General features: G+C 47.0%; 1 protein-coding gene and 1 long non-coding RNA gene across 2 annotated transcripts in view; one reads left to right on the forward strand and one right to left on the reverse strand.

The window, feature by feature from the left end:
* Window positions 1-17,141, forward strand: part of LOC144823795 (uncharacterized) — a 184,706-nt gene that overhangs the window by 109,082 nt on the left and 58,483 nt on the right. The window lies entirely within an intron of this gene.
* PIGV (phosphatidylinositol glycan anchor biosynthesis class V) overlaps window positions 1-17,141 on the reverse strand; it is a 145,482-nt gene that overhangs the window by 25,312 nt on the left and 103,029 nt on the right. The window contains exon 3 of the mRNA XM_078682635.1: window positions 1,130-2,290. Within this exon, the coding sequence (XP_078538761.1) occupies window positions 1,130-2,290 (1,161 nt within the window). The remainder of the gene's footprint in view (window positions 1-1,129; window positions 2,291-17,141) is intronic.

The raw sequence follows: 17,141 nt of genomic DNA on the forward strand, positions 1-17,141 counted from the left end.
TAGGCAAATCCCCCCGCTGTACTGGTGTCTCTGGAGAGTAGTTAGCGCCACTCTAGGTTGCTTACCCAACCAGAGGAAGGCCCTCAGATCTGCGTGTATTCTGGAGAGTACAGCTGCTGGGAGTGGATAGTACTCGTTCTGTAGGGCATATAGGTACTTGGGTAGGATAATCATCTTATATATAGCCGCTCGACCCAGGAGTGGGAGTGGGAGTTGCCTCCAGCGGTCGTATCAGGGTCTTTCTTGATCTTTCCCAACATTGTGTCCATTGTTGATTTTAAGAGGTGCTCACCATCAAAGGATATATTGATCAGATGTTATTGGACCTCTGGACAAAACCCAGGGACCCTGAGCTAAGCCTGTCTATGGAAGATGATGCTAGTATTCCCCTAGCTGGAAGAAGCATGAGCTGCATCTTGTACACAATAAAGTTTGCTTTTGTGATCGTCCTGTCTTGAACTAACTCCCTGAAGCGTTTGTGTTATGCCTCAGGGAGATGTTTCCAATGGTATCTGTCATATCTTGAGAGAAGTCCAAAACATTTGGCTGTGCGCTACTAGATTGTCACCCCCACAGTAACCTGCTTTCCAACTGTGTCAATTGTACAGCTTTCTTTGTCTGGAGGGGGTGCGTCTCCTGTGCCATGTGGGTATGCTTTCTTGCGAGCTGTAAGGACAAACAATGAGTCTGGAGCTAAATGACCTCTAAATCGTCAATGCTAGAGCGGAGGATTCTGGTAACTGGAGTAGAACCAATGTCGATTGAAGCTTCACTGTCCCATAGGTCGAGAAGTACATCCGAAAACAATAGTAGGGGGTGAGGGGGCAATTTGAGGTGGGGTTCTTTGCCCTAGTATGTTGTGGGCTTTGGGGAAGGATCACAAGTTGAAACTGCAAATTTGAAACTGAAACGTATATTTCAAAGACAAACAATTTGCAAATATCTGCCCGAACACTAGATTGCGATAGTTTGATCATGTGATATACAGCAGCACCTATAACAGAAATACAATTTGTTATGCACAAGTGTAGCATTGTAAGACATCTATAGTACATATGCCAGTTCAACTACCACTGTGTTGTTGATACTTCTATTTTCTTATTTCCATCCTGGTTGCGGACCCTCTTACCTGTACGTGCATACACAGGAGCCCAAAGAGGAGCAGTGCGATGCTGTGTGCAATGTACACAAAGAGCCTGTGGCTGTGAAATCCTACAAAGGCAGTCTCCTTTTCCTCAACATCCCGCTTCCTCAGGAGTCCGAGTCTTGAGCAGTACCACGGAAGAGCAGCCACGTACATTCTCGCCGCATAAACACTCAGAATGATGACCGGCATTGCAAGCAGGAAGTTGGGGAGCTGCCGGACATCAAAGTAGCGCAGGAATCCCACATTCCAGTACACATCCTGGATGTAGGAATAGACTAAAGGGTACTTGTAGGCACACCATTCTGGCAGGGCCCCATTCACGTCAGCCATTCGGTATCCCTTATCCAGAGCGAGTTGAATCAGAGGACTTGGAACTGCTTGCTCAGGGCTGGTGTCTGGCTTGCAAAAGGTAATGTAGGCGTAGTACTGAAACAGGGTGAAAGGCAGTATGATAACAAAGCATGAGAGCATCATGGAGACTGTAGCCCTGCACACCAGCCTTAGTACGGAAGGGAGCCTGCCCAAGGTGGTCTGGCCAACTTGAAGCAAACAGATGATTTGCTTGCATTGTGAATAGATGATAAAGCCAGCATTAATGACTCCGTTGGAGCGCACCCCGGTTGCCAGAGAAAAAAGCAGGCAGCTGAGCCAACTCTGTCTTGTTTCCAGTTTCCACATGCCACTGAACGTAAGGAAGGCGAAGAAACTTTCGGAGTATGCAGCAGCCATGAAGACATTAGCTGGGGTGAGGGAGAAGAGCAAGGCAGAGAGGAAGGCGGTTCTACGGCACTGAAGCACCACACAGCCAAGCCGGTAAAGAACAGCTGCAGCCAGGGAGGCAAAGAAACAGTTCAAAACTACAGCGACAAGGATCAGGCGACTGCGGAGGCACAGGAGGTCCTGGAGGGGCCACAGTAGCAACTGGGCAACAGCCCGTACGCTCAATGGGTATAGGGGAAAGAAGGCAAAGTTGTGTTCGAACAAGTACCCATGTTCTGCAATGAAAAGGAAATGCTCTGCATCCCAGCGTGTGAAGCCACCAAGAAGCCACTCCACCAGATGATCGCAGAGGCCTGGCTCACAAAGGCGTGGAGGAAAGAAGGCGTCTGCGGCATGATCTGGGATGATGGCATTAAACAGCACCTGTAAAAGACAGAACACATTATATCAAGCTCAAAAGAGGAAGCACTCATCACCCATAGCCACAGAACAGCACTGTGTTTACTGCTTCATCAGAGTCACAACCTAAGGATCCCAATAAAGTAAAATAGCATTAACATCATGATGGGTCACCTCCCAGTCCAAAGTAATGTCCAAAGTCTTATGACACAATCCTTCTCAGGGATAGAAATTACTCACTGCCCATGATGTTCTTTCTAGGGTTCCAGTACAGAGAGGTCTACTGCCCATAACGAGTGACTTCCCATTGCTGCTGTACAGACACTTGTCCACTGCCAAACAATCTATAGCCATGGTACAGAAAAACGCCCACTTCTCCATGATGAATGTCCTCTCAGAGCACTGGTTCAGAGAAAAGAACACTGCCCCTTTATGTATCAGCCCAGAAGTCCAAGAAACAGAAAAATGTCCACTACCCATGATGTTAACTCCCAGGACCTGCTGTAGAGTGGAACTGACCACTGTTCCATGAGGTGTCACCCTACTGGGCCGCATCAGAGAAAATGTCTAACCCCCAAAATCGGTACAAAAGGGGGTGGTGATGGACGGAGCATCTGAATCAATCAAACACTCACACCCAGTCAAAAGATCTGGGTTTAATCCATCACCGTTCTTTAGCCCACCCTGCCACCCCAGTTCAGACATGGCTATATGCAAATCAGTCTGACCCTGTGCCTCATGGGAACAGTCCAGCCCGAACTGCCAAGCCATGTCTTCCCTGGACCGGAAACAAGCTTCCGAGGACCGGTTTCTGGCATTGCAGCCGTCTTCAGCGGTACAAAAGGGGGTGGTGATGGACCGTCCATCACCACCCCCTTTTGTACCGCCTTGGCCGCCACAAGTGTGGCAGGGTACGCTCAGACGTGAGTCCCTTGCTCACTTTGCCACTGGATTCAAGCAAGCCGGGCTGAAGGCGGCTGGAATGCCAGAAACCGGTCCTCGGAAGCTTGTTTCCGGTCCAGGGAAGACATGGCTTGGCAGTTCGGGCTGGACTGTTCCCATGAGGCATAGGGTCAGACTGATTTGCATATAGCCATGTCTGAACTGGGGTGGCAGAGTGGGCTAAAGAACGGTGATGGATCGAACCCAGATCCTTTGACTGGGTGTGAGTGTTTGATTGGTTCAGATGCTCCGTCCATCACCACCCCCTTTTCTAATCTCCAAAATGACAAAATACAGCAAACAATTAATGTCCTTGTGATTATACATCAATTACCCACCTGTAGTTCTAGCACAAACAATTCCTTTGCTCCATCACTAGTCCTCTCCCACGATCTACTTTAAACAAGCATTTACAATGCAATGGTCTCGGCATTATTAAAGGTAGAGCTATTGGCATTGCTCATGACATTTTTTTTGTTTTAATCATCAATAAATGGCATCGTCATTTACATTGCCAATAGCTTAATTGTTAAATAAATGGCATTGTCATTTACAATGCCAATAGCTTAATTGTTAAATAAATGGCATTGTCATTTACAATGCCAATAGCTTAATCGCTCGCAAATGCATGACCTATTGCATTTACACCCACACAGAGCCACACACACACACATACAGAGCCACCCAAACACACAGAGCCACCTACACAGAGCCACCCTCACACAGACAGAGCCACCCACACATCATCAATAAATGGCATCGTCATTTACATTGCCAATAGCTTAATTGTTAAATAAATGGCATTGTCATTTACAATGCCAATAGCTTAATTGTTAAATAAATGGCATTGTCATTTACAATGCCAATAGCTTAATCGCTCGCAAATGCATGACCTATTGCATTTACACCCACACAGAGCCACACACACACACACACACAGAGCCACCCAAACACACAGAGCCACCTACACAGAGCCACCCTCACACAGACAGAGCCACCCACACATAGAGCCACCTACAAAAAAAAGCTATCCACACAGAGCAAAACACAAAGCCACACACACAGACACATAGCCACACACACACAGACACACACACACACAGAGCCACACACACACACACACAAACACACAGAGCCACACACACACACACACACACACACAGATTAGCGAATCAGATTGCTTAAAAAAGTGGCCCACATTTGCAAATCGCTGCAATATTGAACGTGGGTAGTTTTTAACTAGCGAAGACATGTATAGGTGTTTTACAAGGCAACCAACTGTGCACTGTCTTTGACCATGTGTAAGTGGATGGTTATCGAGACTTAATTGCAGGTTGCTTGTGAAAGCCATGCAATGTGAATATGGGGACCGAACGCTCAGAACCTGCAGTACATGGGCTAAGGTTGTGTGCAGCTGGTTCAGCAACTGTAGGTGGTGGCCGAAGGCCACACCTTGAGCCTTGTTTCCACTGCCTACTGCTGAAGGTCTTGATCAGTTGGCTCTGAACTTGCGATTTCCACAGTCATTGAAAAATAGGGACAGCTGTTTCAAACATTACCTCCCACACCAGACATGTATGCCCGAAGGTGGGGAGTCAGGTGCAGGGGTTAAGCAGCGGTCTGTGCCTAGGACTTCAATACTTTGCCAAAGGCTGTGTGCTGCTAGTAGAAGTGGGGCTGGGACTGGTGCAGTGCCTGGACACAGGCCAGGCCTTCCTCCAGAGCCTGCATTGCAGAGCTGTTTCAGAGCTACTGTCAGAAAAACCTTCATTAACTGAGATACTTTGAGTTAATGTCCGGGTAGAAGAAGGGAAAAAAAAGAAGTGCACAGATCCCTTCTGCTTTGGTGCAGCATAGACAACAGCATCATGGCACAGCCCCAGAGCCCCTGTGTCAGATACATACACACCACGCGCACACACGTACCTTTCAGGGGCACACCGCTTTATTCTGCTTGCAGTCTGCAGATCCCGCCTTAACTCGGGCCAGTGCATGCACTCGGTGGCCTTCAGCTACCGAGCCAGAGAATACAGACGAGCAACAAAATACTATCGGTGCTAAACTATTCGGAAAGCAGGGAAGTAGGTCAAAAATTCAGTTTATATCATTATACTACATAATAAATCTTGGGAGGGATCTTCGCTGATGCAGCCCTGTTTTAGCACGAGGCAAGGTGTTGCTAAGAGCGTGGCATGAGGTAAAACAAATATTTAATAGAGTGACCTCAGCATTAGTTATACCATAGGAGTGGCTGTTTGCAGTTGCTGTAGATACAGCAGTGAGAGAAAACGGGCGTTAAGCTGCACATTGTTTACGCACTAGATTCAATTGGATTGTGGCAGAAAATAAACCTGGCATGCGTTTCACATCTTTGGAACTTCTTGCCAAATGTCATCTGGGATGCAAGGGCCGGACGCGGTCGGGCAGAAATGGCTGCCGCAAAGCTACGAAATTTTTGGAATCGGGGGCGTGTTTTTAGGTGAGTGACGGATGACGTTACAGATAGAAAGAACCTAAAAAACACGCCTCCGAATCCGAAAAAGATGGGGCTTAAAGGGAGTGACGCCCCTCTCCTCCAATGGCTGGCCAGCATTTACAAGGCCAGACAATGGAGAAGAGGGGCGGGTTCAAGCCCCCTACACTAAGAAACATAAAATCTCGGAGCTCCGCCCACTGCTTACGCAGTGCGACGGAGTCCTCGACCTAAAAAGCAGATTTTAGTGCTTATCTAATTTAGGTGTGCTTCTGTTTTACATTCAGATACTCCTTATGTCTAACACTAGATGTCACAAGCATGACACAAGAAATGCACAACGATTGAAATAGGCATTATGTGTTCTGCAGCCAAAGAATACATGAAAACATTTAAGAGTGAAGCGCTCACAGATACTTTGTCACAGAAAGAAAATTGTTATTTATGCATTCACTTACATTGGAGCAGGATAGTTATTAAAAAATGTCAAACAAAATGTTAGCTTAAACAGGATACATAGCAACATGTGATCTGCTTGCTACATGTTGAGAAGGTAACTGAATTAAAAATACATTATAAAAAAAATACTTAATTATTATGTGGGACATCATCAACCAGCCCTGGCTTTTTAACGCTTTAAGAGCTGTGACGGTTATGCCCACACTTATGAAAGCGATACAACATCAGCTCACAGAAGGCAAAGTGCGTTGTTTTACACAGCACATGCCGACAGTGGTCACGTGTGTTGTACAACAATGTGGAAGCCATGAACAGTGAGCATATCTAGTAAATTGAGAAAATGTAAACAAAATGTAAAGGAATGCGCAGATGGCGATATATCGCAATACAATTAGAGTATGCGTCAAGACTTGTGAACCAGACAGTGACCGCTTTGCCACGGGGGATTGGAGGGCATAGAGACACTGCTCCATTCCCTCCTATTCTCTACCTACCTCTGCCGGGAAAGCACAACTTTTGGAAAATCGCTCACTAGTTCAACGAAGAGAGCGCAGCCATCTTTGTATACAAGCCGTCGCCATGGCAATGCTATTCACTACAAGTTCATATCCGGGTCAACACTCACATTTGGCATGCATACCTATGGAACGACTACAGCAACGGAATAAAATTTGGAAATAAACCGATGGATGTCCGACTCTATTACCCGCCTTCCTTACTACGGAGAGTATTGACGTTGCCCCCCCCTCCCCCAAAATAAAACAACCAACAAAAACGGTGCTTTTTTGATTGCACAGGCGTAGGTTACCTCTTTTTCCGGAAAAACATACCTTCAGATTGTTTACGTTTTGCTGTTCTTGAAAGGTCCAGAACTGGCACTGGGAAATAATTTGTGTGAAAAGTTCAGTGTTCTCTTATCAACATGCAATTACCCGGCGTGTGCTTTGATAAAATGCTACAAATAATTAAGACAGCTCTCTAATACTTTTTACGTAATTTTGTGATCTGTTTGCCGTTTTAGCTTTAAACTTCAAATGAGAAAAATACCGGATTTCACGGCTTTTCCTAATTTGTACTGTCCTGGGATATCAAAAGAGGCAAGGCCTGTAAACATACCAGACAGGGGGCAATGCTAGAAAAGACGCAATTTTGATAGTTGTGCAATTTGTAATAACATATCTAGTAAACATGAATTCACAGTAATACCTGCAGCTTATATCAAGAATATTAGAAAAAAAAATGCCACGCGGAGGCTTGTTGTTAATTCCAGGTGGATATTAGTTAGGTTAATTTATGCGTGTAGGAGCGGGGTGTGAAGAGGAACTCCCTTGCTTCCCAACCACTACATCGTCATCGGCTTGTCTGTAGAGTAATGACAGGGATCATTCCATTCTTTGGGTCCCGGGGGCAGTGCAAAAGGAGAAGGAGGCACTAGCCGCCTCAGCACAAGGGCACCAGAACCAACGCTGCTCTACCCTTGGACGGGAGACCCACGAGACGCCCGCACTCACCGTTGGCTGGGAGGCGGCGTCCTAGTTGGGCTCCTCTGCTCCGCGGTGACTCCCAGGCTGCGGGGCTCTCCCTTCCTCAGGCTGGCGGCGGCGGCAGCATCTCCGGTCTCCCTTTCCACACGGGAGACCGGTAACGCAGGAGAATGGCTTCCCCCAGGCAGGAGGAAGCGGAACAAAAAGTTCCAACAGGCAGCTCAGTGCTGCGGGGGTGATTTTAACGGAGGCAGAATGAGGGGTGGGCACCCTCGAAGTATAAAATAAATGTAGAAACGGGGTGGGCACCCGTGAAGGCGCATAAATAGCGGGCATCATCATCAAAGCTCCGAAATTTTCGGAATCGGGGGCGTGTTTTTAGGTGAGTGACGGATGACGTCACAGACAGAAAGAACCTAAAAAACACGAATCCGAAAAAGACGGGGCTTGAACCGAGTGACGCACCTCTCCTCCACTGGCTGGCCAGCATTTACTAGGCCAGCCAATGGAGAAGAGGGGCGGGTTCCAAGCCCCCTCTAAGAAACATTAAATCTTCAGGCTCCGCCCACACTGCTTACAACAGTGTGACGGAGTCCTCGACCTAAAAAGGGCTACATCCGGAGGCAGTATGGTGACCGGGAGCAAGGCAGAGTAGCAACTCTTTGATGCTGCAGAGTATCTGTACCTCTGCTGCTCACCCATATTAGAAACAATAATTAAATAATTTAGACACCATCAGGCCCTACATAACCCAGAGTATTGTCTTATTAGCCAAATTCAAAAAGACACTGCGGACAAAGAACAGAATCCGTAGAATCATGACTAGAGGAAACAGTTTCTACCTATCTGAGTGGGTTAATTAAAAATGACGTCAACCCTCAGTCACCAACCTAGGTGGCATGTTTCATTATCAGATTGCTTCTTGTTCAGACTATGTTTCTAATAATGTGGATTAACACCTTTGTCCTGGAGCTCTCTGTGGATATCTTTTTTTTGTTTGCTGCACACAAAGGACAGTAGGAATCACAAAAGACAGTGAAAATATCTGTAGGTGACTTGGGCTAACTTCATTTCAGTTACCTATCGAAATTACAATTAAAAAGAATAAAGAACATCGGGAATTGTAGAGGGATTATTGATTTCCTCTGGTTAACGTGTTTCAGTCGTATGTTATAAGCCTCATGGAAGGTCTGCTGCTTTTTCATTACCTGGGTCCCGATCATCTGTAAATTAGTATCCTCCTTGCTCCTAATTTCATCATCATAATCAATTACATGAAAAGAACACACACAACATATTAACATTCTATATACTTGCTTTTTGTTGTGTGGTGACTTATAATTGAGAACCTGTAAAATGATGACAAATGGTGTACAGAACACAACACAGAAAGTAGAATTGTCACTTAGGAAGGTTCATATCATACACTGGAGCTCAAAAGTGAGGATAAATGCTAGCATCACCCCACTGCTAACACATGTATATGCCATTTCCCATAAAAAGTGCAACACGTGTATAAAACCTATAAGCAATGAATCTAGTAGTTTGTCAAGCTCACTCACCTGCTCTTACCCAACAGGGTCTGGAAAGGGACCCCACAGAGGGAATTCTGTGGATGCCCACTGTAGTCAAGCACTGTGAGACAAAGTATACCTTTTTATATTTACAGGTTTGGAAGGCATGGTGGCTACACTCCCTGTTCGCATGCAAGCTACAGAGACAGGATACAATAGCCGGACGGACCCATTTAATGAGCCCAATGCTAAAGCCCATTCGGTGTAGGGTTGCCCATATACAATGCCATGATACTGTGTCAAAGGTGCGCGCCAGGGCTAGATTCAGCAGTGCCAGGTCTTCCGTCAAGGAAAAGGAATCCTAAGGGGAAAACCAACACTTCCTCACCCACCAAGGAACAAATTAAGGCATCACAGGAACATACTAGAATACTTGGAAGTTCTTAGAAACAACAGGTGGAGATCCCTTGCCTCGGAAGCAGAGGGCAGTGGATAGGATCATACTGAAACGAAGCACGAAACAGATGACCAGATGCCTCTGATTAAACCCATGAGTTCAGACCATGTGGGGTAAAGCTGGTCCAGATAGACAGCGAGGTCTGGTAAGATTGCGACTGGCTTCAGGGCACTGGGTCTCTGGGAGACGCCCGGCTTACACACACAGAGTAGAGACTGCCTGTGGTGAGACATTGACACATGGACTGCCTCACAAGAGAGGCTGGCAGCTGTGCCCCAGCACTAATTGCATATGTTTGTGTGATGTTGTTTTGGTTTGGAAATTACTCATACTGTGGTAAAGTATCTTTCTTTTTTCTTCAGAACACTAGGGCAAGACTTCAAAACACCATGACATCATGAACACTCTTCAAAATAGGACTCTACACACTTTAGAATACCAAAACACAACGTGAACAAAGCTCACTCATTTGCAAAGTAATGGGGAAAAGGTATTGCAGCAATTATCTTATTTTGCACTGATGAATTTAGCAGTCCAGTCATTAAATCATGCGGAGCACCCATGAGAATTGCAATCTTCATTACATACGCTTTCATTCTCTGTGTTGCATCCCTTGGAGTAAAGCAGGGCTTATCAGTTGGTGGGCAAACTGACTCAGTTGGATATTTGTGTGAACATCTTTCTGCCGCCAACCACAATAAAGAGGTCTGCACATTTCCCTGAAAATTCCTAAACTCATCTTGCACTACAGGATCACTGCTTAGTATACAAAACTTAGCCGCATCTTCGTGATCTAAATGCACCCCCTGTGACCTTAAATCAAACAAGCACACCATCCATGAAATCAATGTTTCACCCAACCTCTGTCGGAATCTGTCTATGTTATCACTATTCTCCTGCTCTGTGAAATCTTCCAAGGAGTTCAGCACAACCCCCTGTGGATTTTGTGGATGTTGCTGCAACTTTCCCCAGGATATTGGCTGTGCTCGGATGGTTTTCTGACCCTCCGTCTCATTCTGACTAATATCCTTAGAACACTATCCTCTGGAATCAGAAAAAAACTCTGGTGAATCCCGTATGTTACCATCCCACTCCTCTGGATTCCAATTTAAACCAGCTTTAGCAATAGCCAAATGCACCTTTCTCTTGTTAACCCTTCCTCTCCGCTTTTTCCACTTATATTGTGCTACACGCAGAGCCACTTGTTCAGCCACAAACTGATAAGTTTCCAACTTATCTTGGAACAATTTATTCTGACATGACAGCATTACAGAAGTATTCTTCACTTTCACTAACTCTTTTTCCATTGCTTCACTCTCCTTTTCTAACTGGATACATTTTGCATGCATTTTCCTATAAGCATTTAAGAGGATCCAACCTCTTTGACCCAAAGTACAAAACTCTTTCCCTTTTTCAACTGCCACTTTTTGCAAGAATATTAATACATCTTCTGGCTGTGCATCAGACATACACGCACTCCAATTCCCACTCAACCCAGCACAATGCGATCACTCATGAGCAAGCTGACTATATAGAACTAATTAACATCCTGGTATTTCATTTGGTATCTGGAAACCTGTTTTATACATTTTCAATTTGTTGCCAATCATTCTGCCCCTTTCACTCTGTATCCTGTGTGTGACGCCAAGATGGCATGCTTTTTCTTCAAAATAGGACACAATGCGAACACTCTTCAAAATAGGACTCTACACACTTTGGAATACCAAAACACAATGTGAACAAAGATCAACACTCATTTGCCACATAAAGGGGAATATTTAATGCAGGAAGTTCCCATATATAAAATGGCAATAATAGATAAGTGATTAGAACTTGGAATACTTTACCGGCTGTCTGTTTAGCGTGATCCTTGCCAGCATGACTGGGGAAACCGTTGACAGTCTCAGGCAGGAGGTCTCAACGTGGCACAAAAGCCCTAAGCAGCACGTCCACTCCCAGGAGAGTTCATGTCAAAGTTCCAAGAGGTCTACATCTTTATACTCTTTACTAACACGGAGAGAGATTCCTAGATGCTCCCCCTCCCTTCATCTGCACTGTAGGTGCTGGCTACACTCTCTGCATCAAGGTCACTCAACTGAGCTGGCCAGGCTCTGATGAAAGCTGAGGCAGAATTCTTCACATTCTCATCCTTGGGCACTGTACACATCCCACACCGTATGTTAAAGCAGCTTATCTCTCTTGCTCGGTGAAGTAAGAAACATAAAAATTTGGGTGCGTAAGTAACCTGGGCCTGCCAGCATTTGCAGCTGAAAGGCAGGGTCAGACAGACACAAGATGAAACCGTACTCACAAAATGGAGTTAGAGTAAAATGGAGTCAATGTTCAATACACTATCTCACATTGTATAAATGCCCGGAGCAATACATAAGGGGAGGTGGCTAGTTCAAAAATTACAGCACGATAAGGGTGGGTGAGGGTATGTTTGGGGGATTTACACGACGCCATAAAACACCTAAGACAGGAGGGAACCATAGCTAAGTTACACATGGGGAATTTGACCCAATTAGGTATGAACCGCAGGTACCCACCATGACACACACCCAAACACTAACACTGTTAAAGTGGAATGTCAACTAACTGGGCAATAAAGTGAAGAGGACGTTAATGCAGCGGGCCCTTAAAGAACAAAACCTCAAATCAGGTGTTTGTTAAGCACGACTACTCACCCGTAAGGGTCTCAAGGCGCTCGGGTGTGGGGGGGTTTCACAGGTTCCAGTCCATCAAGAAGGGGGTCTGTCGAAGAGACAGGTTTTGAGGTTTCTTGCTAAGATGGGGAGCGATGTTATCTGTCTGAGGTAGAGCGGAAGGTCGCTCTAGGCACTGGCCGCGCAGAAGGAGAAGGAGCGACCTCCTGATCTGGTCTTTCTGGTGCGGGGGACCACGGCGTAGGAGAGCTGGGCTGATTGTAGGGTCCTTTGGGGTACATGGAATTTGAGTCGGCTGTTCAGGTATGCTGGTCCGGTGTCGTGGAGGGCCATGTGATCATGGGTTAGCATCTTGAAGGTGACTCTAGCTTCGATGGGGAGCCAGTGGAGTGTGCGCAGGTGCTGGGAGATGTGGCAGTGGCTTGGCAGGTTGAGGACCAGTCTTGCGGCGGCGTTTTGGATATTCTGTAGCTTGCGGGTGAGGTTTTTGTTTATTCCGGCATAGAGTGCTTTGCCACAGTCGAGCCTGCTGGTGACCAGGGCGTGAGTGACAGTCTTTCTGTGCTCGAGGGGGATCCATTTGAAGGTCTTACGTAGGAGGCGGAGGGTGTGGAAGCAGGAGGACGAGACAGAGTTGATCTGGCGGTCCATTTTGAGCTCTGAGTCCAGGATGGTTCCCAGGTTGCGTGCGTGGTCCGTGGGGGTGGGCGGGCTTCCGAGGGCTGGGGGCCACCAGGTGTCGTTCCAGGCATCTGGGTTTGGGCCTATGATGAGTACTTCTGTTTTGTTTGTGTTTAGTTGTAGGCAGCTGTTTTTCATCCATTTGGCGATGGTTTCCATGCCTTCTCGAAAGTTGTCTGGAGGTGTTGGGTTCATTGGATAGGGAGAGGATGAGTTGGGTGTCATCTGAGTATGACACAATGTTGAGTCCATAGGTTCTGACGATGGGGGCGAGCGGAGCCATGTAGACGTTGAAGAGCGTAGGGCTGAGGGAGGACCCCTGGGGGACTCCGCAGGTGGTAAGTGTAGGGTCTGAGAGGAAAGGGGGGGTGTCTGACCCGCTGCTTTCTGCCAGAGAGAAAGGAGCGGATCCAGTCGAGGGCCTTGTCTTGGATCCCTGCGTCGTGGAGTCTGCTTATTAGGGTGCGGTGAGAGACTGTGTTGAACACCGCTGAGAGGTCGAGGAGGATGAGGGCTGCTGTTTCTCCTTTGTCCAGTAAGGTACGGATATCATCTGTTGCGGCAAGGAGGGCGGTTTCCGTACTGTGTTTTTTTCTGAAGCCGGATTGGGAGGAATCGAGGATGTTGTGCTCTTCGATGAATGTGGCAAATTGGCTGTTGATGGCTTTCTCAATGACTTTCGCTGGGAACAGGAGCAGGGAAATGGGTCAGTAGTTTTTGAGGTCGGTGGGGTCCGCAGAGGGTTTCTTCAGGAGGGGGTTGATCTCAGTGTGTTTTCAGTTGTCATGGAACGAGGCGGTTGCCAGGGAGCGGTTGATGGTGTGACAGAGCATAGGTGCGATGGTGTCGGCGGCTCTGTTGAAACTGTGGGGGGGGGGTTCGGGGCTCTGTGGGGGCCCCGGAGTGGATTGACTTCATCGTCTTCAGTGGTGAGAGCTGTCCAGTTGTCGATCGCTGGCTTCAGGGTGTCAGGGGTGCTTGGTGAGGGTTCAGTGTGTTGGTTGTCTTAGTCGAAGTTGTCGTAGATGCGCTTGATTTTGTGGTGGAAAAAGGTGCTGAGTTTGTCGCAGAGGTCTTGTGAGGGAGGGATGTTGGTGGACTCGCTGGTGGGTTGGGCTAACTCCTTGATGATGTTGAAGTCAGTCAGTCATAAGCTTTTATTCGATATGCAAGATATCTTATAAGCACAATACAATACAACCATATAAAAATGTACAAAATCAATACATATAAGCCAGTAGTAAACTCATTTAAAAGGGATAAAAAGGACATCAAAATGCCAAAAATAAATTATCTAAAAAGAGAATTAAACTGCTACTGACAATCTCTTGCAACGAATAAGCCAAAACTGCTTTAAAAATTTAGCTATTCCACATATAATTGGGGGGGATGTGTCCGTCATTAAAATACGCAAAGCTACTAGGTAACTACGTGTACCCATGTTCCGGCAAAGAGGTTTAAGCCAAGTGCTCCTGGGCTTTGCATAGTCCGGACATTCAAACAGGATGTGCGTAATGGACTCAATCCTGCTCGGACAACATGCGCAGTTGGGAGACATGTGAGGAGCTGATTTCCATTTTGATACCACAGCCCCAAGCGGGAGAGAGCCAACTCTAAATTTAAAATATAGTGCTCGATCAAAAGGGAGGGAAATGAGGTCCAAATAAGGCTCAAATGCCACCACATCTTTTACCACTAAAAAGGCAGCAGTAGACTTGCAGTGGTTCGGGTTTGTAACTAAATGTTCCGCGGACCATTTCCAATAAAGACTCTTCACAACCTCTTTTGGTGGGGCTGTGCGAGTTGTCCAACAGTCCCCCAGTCCGATTTTCTCCAGGAGCATTTTAGTGTCTCTCAGCCATCTTATTTTTGCCCAACCACCCAGACTCATTATTTCAGCCAGTCCATCAGCATATGATTTCAGTTCTTCACCCCTCCAAATTCTTGTCCATAATAGGAGGGGACGGAGTTGGGCCTGGTCTTTGATGTTTTTACAACCTGTGTCCAACAACACAGGTATGGTCGGAGTGCTCGGAGGGATGGCAATAATGGTTTTTAGCAGCTTACTTTCCACTGTGGCCAAGGCCTCCAAGCGGCAATGACCCCACAATTCTGCGCCATACAAGGCCGATGTTACTACCTTGGCTTTGTAGATTTCAATTACTGGGGTAAGCGATCTCCTGGGAGAGGCCCGAAATTCCCTCAACAGGGCTCCTCCTACCCTTTTGTGGTTGAGAACCATCTTATCAATGTGAGGCGCCCAGGACATTTTGTCTGTTATCCGAATTCCAAGGTAATCGAATTCGGATACTTTCTCCAGGGCAACAGAATTGAGCGTGGGAGGACGGCCCAATTTCCGTGGGGGATTTAGGACTAAATATTTTGTTTTGTCCACGTTAATTACTAGGCCCTTGGAAGCACAAAAATCCTGAAAACGGGTTAGCAGTTTTTGGAGACCTTGCGGAGTCTTGGAGATCAAAAGCGTGTCGTCCGCAAATAGCAGGGTGGGTATCCGCACACCTCCGAGACAGGGAGCATCAGCTGGGTCCAATTGAAGATATTCTACCACCCCATTCACATATAGTGAAAATAGGGTGGGCGCCAGGACGCAACCCTGTCTCACGCCCCTGGACACCGGTATTTTCTCAGTGAGCTCTCCGCTTTTACCCCAGCGGACCTGGGCGAAGGTATGGGCATGGAGGGTGACAAGGAGGGACAAGAGGTAGGGGGGCAGTCCCAACTCATGAAGCACCCTCCACAATTCTTCCCGGGGAACTAGGTCAAAGGCAGTCTTCAGGTCTATAAAGGCCAAATACAGACTGCCTTTGCCTAGCTCCACCACCTTCCACCCCAAGAGTGCCAACCTGAACACCTGCTCTATCGTCCCCATTCCTGCCCGGAAACCTGCCTGAAAATCAGATAGTATGTTGTTCTCCTCCACCCAGTGTAAGATCCTCCCAAGTATGGCTTTGCCTGCTATCTTTTGGGTGGAATCTATCAGGCTTATAGGGCGGTAGTTCCCCGGAGTTTCTCTACACCCTTTTTTATGAATCGGTACCACCACCGCCCCTTTCCATGATTCTGGCACTGGCCCTCCCCTCATAATGTCGTTAAGGAGTGCTGCAATGACCCTACCCCACTCAGCTGGATATGCCCTCATAAGGTCCCCCGGAAGGCCATCTGGGCCAGCTGCCTTACGGGGGGCCACCCACCCTATCACTTTTTCAATCTCTAGAGGTGTAAAGAGATCATAGGCGTGGGGTTCGATTGCTAGAGGGGAATACGCCCTAACATTCAATTCCCCTTGTGCCGGGAGATATAAAGTTCCAAAATGTTTTACCCAACTTTGTGGCGGGATGTTGCAGGGTCTCGTAGCTGCCTCGGGCCTATTCCGTGATCCTATTAGGTTCCAAAAAACCCTTGAGTCCCTACATTTACTAGCTTGGAGCAGATCTTCCCAGAATTTGTCTTCCCACTCCCTCTTAGCATGTTTGAGGGATCTGTTGTAGGCCTTCCTTGCTACCTGAATATCACTGTGGGAATTACGCTTTACTGCCTCAACAAGCCTTGCCTTATGGACCCTACATGAATGAGTATACCAGCCATCTTCAGGTTTTTTACTTCTCTTGTTACTCGACTTACTAGAGTGGATGGTAAATACATTAGAGAGGGCCTCTACTAGGGAGACAAAAAGTCCACTTGGCCTACCCACCCCTTCTAGGGGCGACCCCAAGGATGCCACTGCATGGTTTAAAAGGGAAAAGATTTCACTGACCCTTGCCTCCGATAGGACCAATTTAGCCCATTTTATTCGTCTGCCGCATGGCGAGACTTCGGACTCATCAGGGGGCATTACCACCGGGTTAACATGACCTTCTATTGCAGATCGCCACCACTGTTTCATACTTAAGGAAAGTGGGTTGTGATCACTTTCAGTTGTTGGGACTACCAGCATGTCCATCACATGCTTCCATAGGTACACATCTACTAAAATGTAATCTATTCTGGAGGTGTGTCCTGGTCTATTGTACGTGTGGGCACCCCCCCTATCCGAGGTTGTCCTCCCATTAACTGCCCTTAGATTTAATTCCAGGCTCAGGGAGTATAACTGTAGCGCCACTTCAGACCACCTTCTGATAGGTGGGAGTTCCAATACGGGGATCCCCAACCTAATGTCCTCCTCATCTTGTTCAAGGGCA

The sequence above is a fragment of the Lissotriton helveticus genome, chromosome 3_1 (assembly GCF_964261635.1).
Source record: "Lissotriton helveticus chromosome 3_1, aLisHel1.1, whole genome shotgun sequence".
Classification (NCBI taxonomy): domain Eukaryota; kingdom Metazoa; phylum Chordata; class Amphibia; order Caudata; family Salamandridae; genus Lissotriton; species Lissotriton helveticus.